At 29.6% G+C, this 13944-nt stretch overlaps 4 protein-coding genes across 4 annotated transcripts; 3 read left to right on the top strand and 1 right to left on the bottom strand.

Annotated features, from left to right (window-relative positions):
* Positions 1 to 590: 590 nt before the first annotated feature.
* Positions 591 to 1040, top strand: OCT59_008799 (uncharacterized protein; the record flags this gene model as incomplete). Its single annotated transcript, XM_025325472.1, has 1 exon — positions 591 to 1040. The coding sequence occupies one exon, from the start codon at positions 591 to 593 to the stop codon at positions 1038 to 1040; it is 450 nt and encodes a 149-aa protein (XP_025181059.1).
* Positions 1041 to 5881: 4841 nt separating this feature from the next.
* On the top strand, positions 5882 to 6789 carry OCT59_008798 (uncharacterized protein; the record flags this gene model as incomplete). Its single annotated transcript, XM_025325471.1, has 2 exons — positions 5882 to 6581; positions 6647 to 6789. 2 exons carry the CDS (start codon positions 5882 to 5884, stop codon positions 6787 to 6789), a joined length of 843 nt encoding a protein of 280 aa, XP_025181058.1.
* A 1082-nt stretch (positions 6790 to 7871) lies between these two features.
* OCT59_008797 (uncharacterized protein) lies at positions 7872 to 8668 on the bottom strand (the record flags this gene model as incomplete). The annotated part of the gene is made up of 4 exons (XM_066133137.1): positions 7872 to 8052; positions 8290 to 8411; positions 8497 to 8531; positions 8599 to 8668. 4 exons carry the CDS (start codon positions 8666 to 8668, stop codon positions 7872 to 7874), a joined length of 408 nt encoding a protein of 135 aa, XP_065999613.1.
* Positions 8669 to 12147: 3479 nt separating this feature from the next.
* OCT59_008796 (uncharacterized protein) lies at positions 12148 to 12429 on the top strand (the record flags this gene model as incomplete). The annotated part of the gene is made up of 1 exon (XM_025325470.2): positions 12148 to 12429. The coding sequence occupies one exon, from the start codon at positions 12148 to 12150 to the stop codon at positions 12427 to 12429; it is 282 nt and encodes a 93-aa protein (XP_025181056.2).
* Between the last annotated feature and the right edge of the window lie 1515 nt (positions 12430 to 13944).

Below are 13944 nucleotides of genomic sequence, written 5' to 3'. Positions count from 1 at the left end.
AACAAATTTAAAGCAAGCAAGAGGTTGAGTTATTTCCTTAAATCTGTATTCAATAATTTCGGCATATGTTTTAAATTTTGGTATATATTTAAAGTTGATTAATAATAAATGATAAGAAATTTAAAATGATATTATAGATTTATTTCTCACGTGACAGATGTTTCTCTGTGTCCCTTTTTGGAATGATCATTGATAGATTTCCAATTTTATCTACATTTGCGCTATATTATTACATATTTGATCTTTTATAAAACCGAATCACTTTTTATATTGACTTTGATTATAAAAATAAAATTGTTTAAATTCTATTATTTAAAAAAAGATTTTTTTTTTTTCTCTCATAGGAATCATGCATTTCACCAATAAGTTTTTTACAGATATGATTTAAGTAATCGTTCTTTGTTAATTTCAATTACGATGCACATTTACGTATTACGTTTTATAAAAATATAATAGAGTAATAACACTTCTTTTGGTTTAGTTTTTTTAATTAATTTAATTGATTATTCCATTTTCTTTTGTGATATCATTTGGTTGTATCATCTCGAACAATTTTACGCATGTTGACGCAACACATTTGAAAGAAAAAAATGCTCTATAAAACAACTCAATTTTCGCTCTTTTGGTCTGCAGTTATGACTAAATCGTCGAATACTAATAAATGTTCTAATGGACGTCAAAAAAAGAATGAAAATGGCTACATAATTTTCTCTAATATTTATAGAAAAACTTTTGCCAAAGAGATACGTTCGAAAAATACCATGAAGACTACAGGACAATTTTGGGGCTCCTTACCAAATGACCTTAAGAACCAATTTACCACATACGCTAATAGAAAGAGACTACTAAAGGAAATTAAAGAAGGTTATAGTCCCATCTCCGGCAAAGAAATAAATTTTAAAAGAGAAAATTCGACGTTATGTATTATATACGATGATCTCATTAGTCATAACTCAACCCCGAATATTTTACCACAACCGCGCTCTTTAGATGATGATGAATATGACAAAATCTTCGATAACTTCGTTAATTACGATTAAATTTTCTTTTTCGTTTCGTGAATATCGTTCAATTTATGTGCTATTGTATTATTATATGGGTACATCTTAGTTAACTTATTTTCCGGCTATATAACGCTAGCTAGTTTTATACATTTCCTTCCTCGGCGGCCGTCGAATATTTTCTTTATTTCGTTCGCTTAGTTTTCGAAAATATTACTAATGTACAGAGTATGTAAGCTAATTTAAGTTATATATACGTTTCGTCAAAATTTTCTATAGATTATCGTTTATTTTTTTATATATGCTATATTATATATGTATCGTTAATTCTTCAAATATCATAAAGATTAATTAGAATAAAGATTATTACGCTGAAATATTTATTAAACTTTAAATTTCATTTTGATCTTTGTATGATGCTTTTTCTTATTCGAGAGAATAATTTTTTTAAATTCATGCTAAACATTCAGTTCTTATTTAAAGTCGTGAATTATTTTACTTAATACTTATAAAAGCTTTTGGCTTTTCCAGTGTCATTTTAGACGTAATGTACAATGACTAAGTACATCATATTTGTTTGTCGTATTAATTTTACATACAGTATATAAAAAATAATTCATTCTTATTACTTATTATTAAAATTTAATTAATTCTTAGGAATTGACTCTGAGGTTAAGCATATATAACTTTTTGTTTTTATAAAAGAATAAGTTGGTTTACAATTTATTACACATTATAGTCAATTAAAATTGATTATATTTGAAGCAATAAAAAAAAAATTGTTTGTCATAAGAATTTAAGTTCACAAGAAAAAGATAATAAATTATTTTTTTCTTTAGGATGTGTGAAGAAAAAAATCATTAAATTATTCTATCGTAATTTGTACATAACACGTAATATAAGTTCAAAAAAAAAACATTCCATTAACTACCTAATATATTATCTTATATGGTCTGACTTACATACTGTATATCAATACATCATACATACAGTATGACACTTAACCATACACCACTAAAGATCGGGATCCGTACAAAATCCCGACGGTTCAAAATCCCGAATGGTACAAAATCCCGACAAATGGCCCGCGTTATGAAGAGTCACGTGATGGGTTTGACCAGCATTAGAGTTCGGGATTTCGTACCTGTCGGGATTTCGTACCAGACCCCTAAAGATCAGCAGTTGATGAATCTTCAATTTTTTCAATTTCGTTCATTTTGTTTTTAACTTCTCTCTTTTTTTTAAAAAAAAATTTTTTAGGTTTTGCTAGCTGAACTCTTCAAAATTTATATTTTTGTGCTTCATTGTAATAATTACTTTCGTGTATGCCAATTTATTCTATATTACTAAAATCTATCAATTCATTTTAGGTGACATTATTAATATTGTTGTGCAAAAAAATCCGAAGTGCAAAACGAACTCTAATATACAGTATCTAAATCAAATACGTCAAAGATCCCATGTCCAATTTTGATATAATTATTATTCTTTTACTATCGAAATACTGTATGTATTTTGATAGTCCGAAGTGTAACGAAGGATTATATAATTCTACGCAAGGTGACGGCACGTGAAGATGTAATTTCCGTTTCCAAGATAAAAAAATTATGACAGTTAATAGACAATTATAAATGAGAAATAAAAAAACGTAGTCGGTAGTAGTTAGAGGGAATACGATCAATCTGAAAGTTTATTCCATTTACCAATCTAATTCTCAACTTTAAAGAATCATATTAATAAATAGTAGCTTTAGGACTTTAGTCGTATTTATTAATATATTTATATTTTATATATTGTAATTTCAATATACAAATGTTTTTTTTTATGTCATAATATCAATATTCATCATATAATAAAATTTGGGAAATTTTAATATTTTAACGGTACAAAATCACAAAACTCACAACCATATAAATGATTTATCAGTTATTGGTAGGGTTGAATTTAAATTCGAATTTGGCAAAATTATGGCCAGAGTTAGCCAATTCGGATTCAAATTTGGCTTTCTCAATATTCGAATTGGATTTAGGATAATCGAATTAGCTAGGTTCTCTAATTCGATTCCATGCCCTATCTACAAGAATTTTTAGATATAATAATGGTCAAAGTTGTGACACTGATTCAACAATTTTCATGATTACTAAACAGCAAATATAAAATTGAGTGGTATATTTGTAAAAATATATTTATATACTAGCCGTTGAACCCGTTGCTCTGCAACGTCAGATAAACATACACGTGATCGGTATGACGGTTAAAATGTTATACGCGATTTATACAGTCTTACAGTCTTTCGGGTGCACAGGTATAGTCATGTGAAATGATATACAGAGTTGTATATTTTGTAAACCTACTACTGCGTATATTAGTATGTTGCAATTATTGCGTCTATATGTACTACAATAATCAATTATATCCGTGTAACATACTATAAATAATATTGATAATCAAAAATTTTTTCATATCGAACTTTACTTTCTTTTTCAATTTCAAATTATGGATAACAAATTTTACTAATGAAGAAGACACTATTTATGAAGAGGACCTTATTTTAGAGGTAACTTAATATGATTTTAGTTAAATATTACAACTCTAATATAATAAAAAAATTATTAATAATTATATAGCCAAATTTAAGAATCTGAAATATATATTACGAAAAATGTGGCTGTTAAAATAATAATTCATTTATGACGCGCAAATCTAACAAGAAAACCAAAACAATTGTCACAATTTCTGATTCTGATGATAATTGTGATGATAATAATAATAAAGAAAATTTAAACTTAGATTTCAATGAGCTTGAATATCGAACTAGCTTTAAAAGAACGTGAAATTTTATTAAGAGAACGTGAAGCAAAAGTTCGTGTAATGGAACTGTCCAACCTTGAGAAGGAGCGGGAGTTAAAGTTACATTAGAAGTTAGAATATTTTTATTGAAGTTAGAATAGCTTTATCAATAGTAAATTATAAAAATAAAAATTTGCATTAATTAAATAAAAATGAAATCCGCATTTTATACTCATTACTCTTTGCAAATTAATTAATACAATACATGTTTTAAATGTTACATACTCATCATACTCATACACTATACTCAACATCAGTTATTACGTCATACAATACTCACATACTATACTAATCTCCTTGAACCTACACTCATCTCATTTTTTTTTATGTTCCATTTATTTATTATGATATACAGAACATACATACATAGAGGTGACGTAGGACAACAAAAACCCTATAGCTAACCGATCTATCTAATATAACTAAATCAGCTGGACTACCGAACCCCAAACTGTTCCAATTTCCTCACGTATCTCCCCTCTCAGCGTAGCCAACCTCTGTTCCTTATAATCTTTAAATTGAAGTTGAGACAAATATAGTTGAGCGCATACTACTTCTGTTTTCCAATTGCGAATGTAACCTATATTAATAGTAGATGAGGTTTTGAAGAATGAGCATATGTATTTGAGATAAAAAACATTTCTTCATTTTCCTCCATTTAATATTAAAGTAAAGTTTAATGTTTTTGTGGAAATTGCATAAGTTGATTTTGGATCTGTCAGATATACATATTTCGGCTGAATGAATAAGATCATCTCTTATGTCAAAAAGAAAATGAAACCTCCAGGATGATTATTAAAAGGTTTAGGTATCACCTCTCATCTAAAATAATATTAAAAACTAATCTGTTAACAAATTAGTGATTTATATTAATTTCGTCAATTTATAGTGTTTTTAGCGAATTAGTATGAATAATAATATGTCAATAAATTTAACCAAATATAAATCAACATAATTAGTTTAAATATATTCAGTATTAGTAAAATAGGACCCCGGATAATTATAATTGAGGTCATATCTTACTATGTTTTGAACTTTATTTTTCTTTTAACATGTAATTTTATTAAGTTAATATTATTTTTTACCATAGAAAAAAATGTTTCTTTTGAAGAGAAGAATCTTTTGATACCAAAATCTTGTAAATCTACTGATTAGAATTTGAGATAAGTATCGTTACACAGGCAAAATTTGGCAAAAAAATATACGCTTTTTCACTATCGGTATACATAGAAATATACAAAAAAAATAAAAATTACCATTATTAAATATTACTTTTTAAGTAACAAAATTATAGATAATAGGAGGGCAATTATTATTACAAAGTTTTGTATCTATAGCTTTAAAAGTAAGTTCAGGATGACAAGGGTAAATTTTTAGCATAGAAGATATGACCTTAATTATAATTGTCCGGGGTCCTAGTTATATTTGTAAAATTAAAAATTATTTCTTTATTGTGATTCTTTATCAACTTATACTATTAGAAATATCAGATTCATTTTTGTACCCCTCTTTTTTTCATATTTATTTTAAAAAAAGATTTTAAAAAAGTCTTCAACCATTTTTTGTGAACATCCCGGAATACTGAGGGAATGATCATTATCATTTCAGTGCATTACACACACACCCAAAAATTGTAAAAATATAATATTTATTGTGTGAGAACAAAGTAAAAAAAAAAATTACATCACGGCTAGAATTGCTACATAGGTTGTCACAATTATCTTATGACTTGTAGAGCAGTAAAATGTTTAACTTTAATTACATCATTAGATTTTTTTACTGATTCATTTCATTTTTTTTACTGATTCGTTACGGTGATTAATTAATTACAGACTTCTTTTTACAAAGAGGTATTTAATTCTCAATTTCGTGTTTACTTGATTTTTTACTTTTTTATTGAAAGAACAGAATATTATATATATTTTTTTATCAAATTTTTATAGTTCCTAAAAAAAGAAAGTAAGTAGCACGGGATGCGATTTCTATCCTTGTGCTAGTTTTTCTACTTGGTTGGACAGCCCGCCAAAAAAATGGATGAGACAACTTGTAAAGGATTTCCTGAAACCGACAAGGTAACTAACAAGAATAAATGTGGACGAAATAAAAGCGAAGGTAACAACGAAGAGGTTAGAAAAAATGACGGTATTTCAAGGGGTAAATCTTGTCCTAACAGTGCAAGAATTGAGCATATGCAAACGCCCATGGGGAAATTGCGCAGAATGTGTGCCGTGGGAAGCGATGAAGGGACAAGATGGACATCATGTCGATTTGTACAGCCACGCTATAGAATTGGAAAAGATGATAGTCAGAGACCCTTGCATAATGTGTCAGAGGGTAGCACACTCATTGAATCTCAAGGGTGTTGCAGCAATTTATCTATGGTAGTCGAGATTATGGAAAGTGAATCCAACCGTCACCAACTTGCAGTTGCTGCTAACCAAGGGCCCTGTGAAGTATCAAGTCTTACCGAGTGTATGAATGCAAAATCGGATTATGTATCATATTTCGACGAAGTTAAAAATTTTGGCTTTAACCATATCATACTCGTTGGGAAGCGTGAATATGGAATAATTTTTTTAGATTGCTATGGTCGACTTTTTGAGTTAGATATGATGTCTGGTGTATTGTGGCCACTTGGGAATTCTTTGGAAGAGGCGAAAACAAAACCCTGGACTGGCGAGGTGGCATGGAATATCGGTGATGATGGGAGTATTTTTGAATTCGAGTATTGTATGTGTGTAAATCTTGATTATTTTCTTAACATAACTTTGTATAACCAATCTTCTCTCTTTCAGATACTGAAGCTAAACGTACTACACATGCTTTTATACGTCAGGAAAGTCCAGAACCCCAGAAACCTGAGGAATTCTATAAAAAACCCCAGAAGAAGAACAAAGGGAAAAAAAAGAAAAACAAGAAAAATGGCACAGTTTTTTAATTTCATAAACTACTATGATCACAGGTTTACATATTTTTTTTTCTCTATTATTGGCTTTTATGACTTTTATGTAAAATACACCTTTTTCAAACCTATACAATATCGCTTTTAGTATTTGCTTTACAAATAATTTGCAGGGCTCTGACCTACAATGTTTCTATAATTTTCGAAATAAAATCAATTTCTGTATCTAAAATTTAATGGCTGACATGATCAGAATGTCATGTGATTCCCTCCAAAAAAAGAAATACAATAAAGTAGTAAATAAATTTTCGGGCCGAGCAACGATCCCAAAGCCGGTCATCATTGATTGTAAGCCGAATTAGACTCTCCGGGCTCGATTTTCGGAGCACTTCAATACATTTACATATAAAACAAATTGTTCACGTAAACAATAATTTTTTTTTTTGATGCACTGCAACTTTATCAATTTTTCAGTAAATAAAGTAGAGGTAGCGAATGAAATGCATGAGGTTATCATTTAATGCGAGCCATCAAGTTATTTCTTTGCTCCTTACAACCAATTTATTTCTGATTGACAGGTCACCCCGTGATTTAGTACTGAGATACTGAGAAGGTTGCTGGCAAGTGCCTAGATTTATGCTACAATCATTCATATAATGTTCACACCCTCACACCACCACCCACATGTAGGATACACTATTAAAATTAAAGATAAAGCCCGATATGGGCAAACTTTATTAATTAATAAACGCTAAATGCTAAACCAAATAAAACATCGTCGATGTGCGCAGTAGTCATGGACAGCGTGAAGAACGGAATCACGTGATAGACAATTGCATAGAGAAACGGTCTATAATACTTTGAATCTGGGTACTACTAAATGATTTCACCCGCTTGATCTTGTTTGTTCCTATCCTCACATACAACTTGTATATATTTTTTGCCTTCTGGATTTTCTTACGCAAATTCGATTCTGTAATACCTGGAGGATGTTGAGCAACTTCACGGTATGCTCGACTCCTAGCTGTTAGATCGGTAACCGATGAATCTTGAGATCTAATATCCCTAGCCCTATTTTCAAATTCTTCAACATATCTATACCAGCATAAAATTTCATCTTAATTCGCCTTTGCAACACGTAATCTTGCGCGAGTTGCCTTTTGATATAATCGGGTTAAGCTTTGTGATACAGATCCATTACCATCCTCCTTGGCATCATCATCATTTTCGGCTTCACCCTTGGCAGGCGTAGATAACTCTTGCAACAGGCCCTGGAATCTTTCCTGTTCACGAGTGACCCTTGGAGAGCTCTACCTCGAAGTAGTGTTTCGATCCGGATAAAACCTCAAATATTTTAACGTGGGATTATGATTAAAAAAGGTTACAAATTTCGGCTTTGAGTGGACTATAATTTCGGCCAGAATTAAAATAATATTATTCCATAAATTTTTATTAATTTTGGTGGTCCCAACCTAAATTAACCGAGCCGGTATCCGGATAAAAACCGGATAAAACCGCTACGGATCGAAACTCTACCTCGAAGACCGCCTTGAAGAATTTCTTCTCGATTGAGGTTGCGCACTGGTATCATTACCACTATTTGCATTGGTTTGATCCCGAGTTGCCCTGCATATTGGCGGTGGTGCGGTTTGATGCCTCTGGTGTGAATGGAAACGAAAAAAAATATACGTATGTGAAAATTAATGTTTAACCCATCAAGAATCATCAAGAAGAAAGCTTTACCTTGAAAAAGTATGTGTCAGATATTAACTTTCTCACTAGGTTGAATTCGGAAATATGCGTAGCCAATTTGATCTCAGAAAGTACAAAAAAACGGTATATTACCGTCAAATTCTAGGTCCATTGTACATAGATTTATATACCCTCCTGTTTTACAAGAAGGTGATGTGTCCATGATGGCCAAAAAGTGGGAAAGAATAAATAAACATACCACATACACATATATGCGCACCCAAACGTCCGAACGCCGGATTTAACTCCTCGTGATATGCATTGCCTTATTTACACCGCCTTGACAAAGAGCGCGGTTTTATACAAATTATAACCACATATCGCACTGTTTTTTGAAATTGAAAAGTGCTTCGCCTCAACAAACAAGATTCTTCGAGACAATGGACATATATCCAAATTGGGACCTGTTCACCCTTCTCAAGTATCCTACAAAGCATCATATCAGGTCTTTTTCCTTGAGCTCGCCCGTAAGTCATTCGGTATTCTTTAGAACATAAGCTTTGACTGTTCGCCCTTATTAGAATTTTATTAATCCTGGCAAAATTTTGGCCGAATTTTAACTGGATATCATCTACTTAACTCTGGCTAAATTATTTTCCAATTAAATGATCTTAATTTTTCATAAACTGTGTCAAAATGCTGCATCGTAGTGTTACAATCCGGATGGTTTCAAATCGGATAAATCCGCGGATTGGCGGATTGACGGATCAATAGATCGTAATAAAATAAATAAATAAAATCACTAGTTTCGTGGCAAAGTTTATCAAATTGCTGTACCACAAATTTATATGAATATTATAAATTATGAATTTATTAATTTTTAATAGTGAATTTGTTGTTTGTTTTAATTATGTAAATTATATTTGCCGAAAATCACTATGCTACAATAATTTGCACATTTTTTTTAATTTCAACTTTCTATTGTTTAAAGTCTTAAGAGTTAATATTTATTTTTTACATAAAAATGATTTGAAACCACATTTATTTAAGGATTTCGAGCCGATCTCAAAATATAGCCAAATCAGGCATTTACTATTAATATCTCATGTATAATACAAAATTTTGAGTTCTTGGGAGATGTACTTGCCAGAATACGGGGAAAATCGTCAACATATAAAATATCCAGGTAAATAATCAAATTCTGATTTCACGGCTGCGCCGTGAAAATCCACGGCACAATATGACATTTCCGACCAATAATTTTGACACAACAACAATGGCTTTTGAATTTATAGTATATATAATTTTGATACAAAGTTTATTCAAAACCGCGACAGATTTTACAGATATCTTTTCAAAATATTAAACATAAAATAATTACATTTAATATATACAAATACATATTACATGAAACGGTAGTGATAACTTCCCCAGAGTGATGTAGATCATTTTGCCGATCATATATTATAAATGTAAAAAGTTGACTCCAGTATAAATTGATATTTAAAACTCCATTTTCTCTCTAAGTAAAATTGCGGAGAAAGCAAAAATTGAAAACTATATGTTGGTTTTTACTAAGTATTATTTGAAAAAATAAAAATCGGTTTTTTTTTATTGTAAAAGAATGATCGAAAAAAAAAATATATAAAACCGTACGTTGCTATTATTGATCACGTGCCGATAAATCAGTTGGTGAATTGCGGCTAATTAATTCCTTAAACAGGAACAACACTGGATGGATATCAAATAAAATTGATTATCTTGGATCAGGTGGTTAATATTTAGGGGTTTTTTTTTATTTCAGACCACACCCTCTTTTTACGCACATGAAATTTATCATATAATAAAAATCCACTTTCATTGTTAAAATTAAAAAATATTCATTTTAAAAAAATATGACACGTATTTTCTAAATTAGATTGTAACATTGATTAATCAAACAAATTGTCGTGTAACGCCTTGATTTATATTTTTTTTCCATTCGCTTTTATATAAATCGACTTATATGGTTATATTATTATGCTGATAAGTTTAAGATACAATGTATTATCGCTCTATTCCGATAGTGATAAATCTCTTTGACTTTTTACCAATTTAAATTTTTTAATAATCTATTTTCGGCTTGAGTGAAACAATGAAATATAAATGAACGCACAAAACTTTGAATCGGTCATATGCTTAGTGACGAAGGTCACTCCTAAATAGGCGTACTATAAACCCATTCAGTCTTATTACAACAATCTAACTATGTTCATTATGCCAAGTTAGAAACTTTTTTTAAAGCATTTTATTAGTACCTTTAAAAAAATAATTCTGGGAAATTTATTCCGAATAACTCAGTGTGATTTCCTAAATCTTTTTTTAAAAGAATTGAGTACAAAAACATTAGCCAAATGGTCATCAGGTTTCGGTAAAAGCGGATTATGGAACCCGAAATCGCATGTTGCACTCTCCGAAATCGTACACGCATGAATGTCATCAATGAAGAAAATTTATAATTTACAATTAATTTATGTTATCAGTTATCATTTACTTTTTTATTTTATTATATTGATTTTAAAAATATTATTATTACAAAAGTATGTAACATTTTTAGCTAATAAAAAAACGCATTTTTTTTAGAACAATAATAATAATAACATGTATAATGTGTACTTTAATTTTTAAAGTACTTAATAAATTAAAAAGAGTCACGTGATAGTACAAAATAAGTTTAACATTGGATGTCGTTATTTCCATTTTCAAGATGATCGTACGCAAAAAAAGCGGTCAATGTGCTCGATTTGAATCATTTCATATCCAATCAAAATTTAAACACTGTGTTTCCAATTTAAGACTAGACTCTTATAAAGTCAAATCATTTTACAATCTTTTGATTAAAAATAAATTAATGTAAAAAATCTTTTTTTAATCGTATTACATTTTTATCAATATATTTCTTTTTTATAAATATGATTGTATTGCCCATTTTTGTAAATTTCAATCACGAATGCGTGGTTGCTTTTATGAAAATATAATGAAAGAAAATATACTTCTTTTAGTTTAAGTAAATTTTTTAATTATTTTTTAATTGTTCCATTTTCTTTTGTTATTTAGTTGTACCATTTCAATTAATGAGGTATTATAATAACCACCGCCGTAATAAACTTGCAATTGTTTATGCATATTAACGCAACAATAACGAATTTGTTTTTATTATAATTTTTTTTTTTCATTTATGACTGCGTTGATCGCTTCGGTGAAAAGAGCTATACTAGTGTTGTTAACGGTCCAGTTCAGTCCGACTTGGAGCCAAAGTCAAACCAAACCGATTGACTTCCAAGTCGAACCGATGGGGTCATTAATATCGGTCCCATTGACTTTCCATTGGTCCCATCAACTTGACAAGTCAAGTCGAACCGAACCGGACCATGACTTAAAAATCTTCAAGTCAAACCGAGTCGACCCCATCGGTCCGGCTTGGGCTTGGTTCGTTTGACTACTAGGCTATACTATGTTTTGAAAGAAAAAATGCTCTATAAAACGGCTCAATTTTTTTTTTATTCTGCAGTATTTTTTACTCAAAAAACCTCGAAATGAAAAATAGTAGAATACCCAATAAAAAATATAAAATCAAAAAAAAGAAGTGTAAATGCGTACATCGTTTTCCATAAACTAGCCAGGAACCATTATCCGCAACTGAACCCTAGAAAACAGGTGGAGATGTCTGGAAAATTTTGGAATTTTATCCCTAGTAATAAATTAAAAAATAAATTTATCGAGCACGCCGGGGATGACAGATACGGAAGTGGTAGAAAGGGAATATATTATTTCAATCATCACCAGTCGGAAGAGTCATGTATAATTTTTGACGATTATTGTCTTAAATCGAATTTTTCATCGTCGGATGAAAATCATGAAACTCAAACTTCTGATGATTCTTTATCATCATCAGAAGATGATGAATTCTATCGAAATTTTAGTGAATGGATAGTTTGTGATTAAATTATCATCGCTGATGCAGTTTGATTTTTTTCTCGTTATCGAATACTATTATAGTACAAAGTTTATGCGTTAATTTATATTATATTACATACTTCTTTCAGTTCCCATCGATTTTTTTTAGATTTTTCTTTTCGAAATATACTCATGTACAGAATATATACGATAATTTATATTATATATACGTTTCCTTCTCGTATCAAAGACTAGAGATAAAGATTATTCGTCAAAAAGCTTTTTGATTTAAATTTCGTTTTTTTTTTACCCGAGAGGTTTTATTTTCGCCAAACATTCTTGGTATCCCATATAATAAAGTCGCGAATTATATTTTACTTAATTATTGTTAAAAGCTTTTATAAGTGTACTTATGTATTGATCATAATCGCATTCATTTATTATAATTAATTAAATTTTGATATTAAACAATTGAACCCGAAGCAAGCATAGTATACAACATTTTGATTTTAAAGGAATATAGATAAATGGTAATATGAATTGCAAATTTGTTCACAATTAATTACTCATTTATAATTAAAATTATTAAAACTGCTTAATTATAAAACATTTTAAGGCCACACAAATTCAATTTTTCGGTTCACGTAACATTGAAATTTAAAATCGACCCGGGGACCCGGGGTTTATTGTTTATTAGTAAAAAAGTTTATATATAAAATCGTGACATTTGATTGGTTGACTTTTAAAAGGGAGGAATTTATTTTCGCTCTAGAAGTTCTCAGCCGCGTGATAAACTTACCCGCCAATAAAATTGAGCATCCTTATCCTGGGCCACGGTCCAGATGCTTATCCTGGACCAGCAAATCTAATTGGATGAGATTGTTTTGTGTAACATTTGTCTTGGAAAAAAAAACAATTCGCGTTTTTTTTAAAAAAAAAGTTACGAAATGCCTTTTTTTAAAGCATTTAATACTACCGTTTTAAAGTAATATGTTATTTAAAATTTGTATTTTGGTATGCATTTTATTAAACTTTATTAATAAATAAGTAAAATTGCATATATAACTTTATAAAAAAGGTCTTTACATTATTTTTTACTGTAATTTTATTATTAAAATTATTTTAACGTTAATATCAAAACAAAAGTACAAAGTAATAGTATTATATTAGCTTTAAAAGTTTTGTTATAAATGTGTAAGTTACAACCTTTTTTGAACAACTTTGCTTAACCCCAAAACTTAAAAAAAACACTTGATTTCCAGAATATCAATATATCATAAAACTCTTCAAAAAGAAAATAAAAAACATTTAGTATTATCATAAAACTACAATAAATACAATTAAAATTAAAATATACAAACTGAAATGAAATATGAAATACTAAGTACCAACATACCACAAAAAAGAATAGAGAAAGAGTGAAAGATAGGAAGAGTAAGAGATAAAATAAATTATGCCGGAGTTATGTAATAAAAGGGCTGATTAGCCAATCAAAAGTTGACTGGTCCAGAATAAGCATCTGGACCGGTGGATCAGGTTAAGGATGGCCAATAAAATTACGTT

This window comes from Rhizophagus irregularis, chromosome 17 (assembly GCF_026210795.1).
Source record: "Rhizophagus irregularis chromosome 17, complete sequence".
Classification (NCBI taxonomy): domain Eukaryota; kingdom Fungi; phylum Glomeromycota; class Glomeromycetes; order Glomerales; family Glomeraceae; genus Rhizophagus; species Rhizophagus irregularis.
This window is presented reverse-complemented; position numbering and strand designations above follow the sequence as displayed.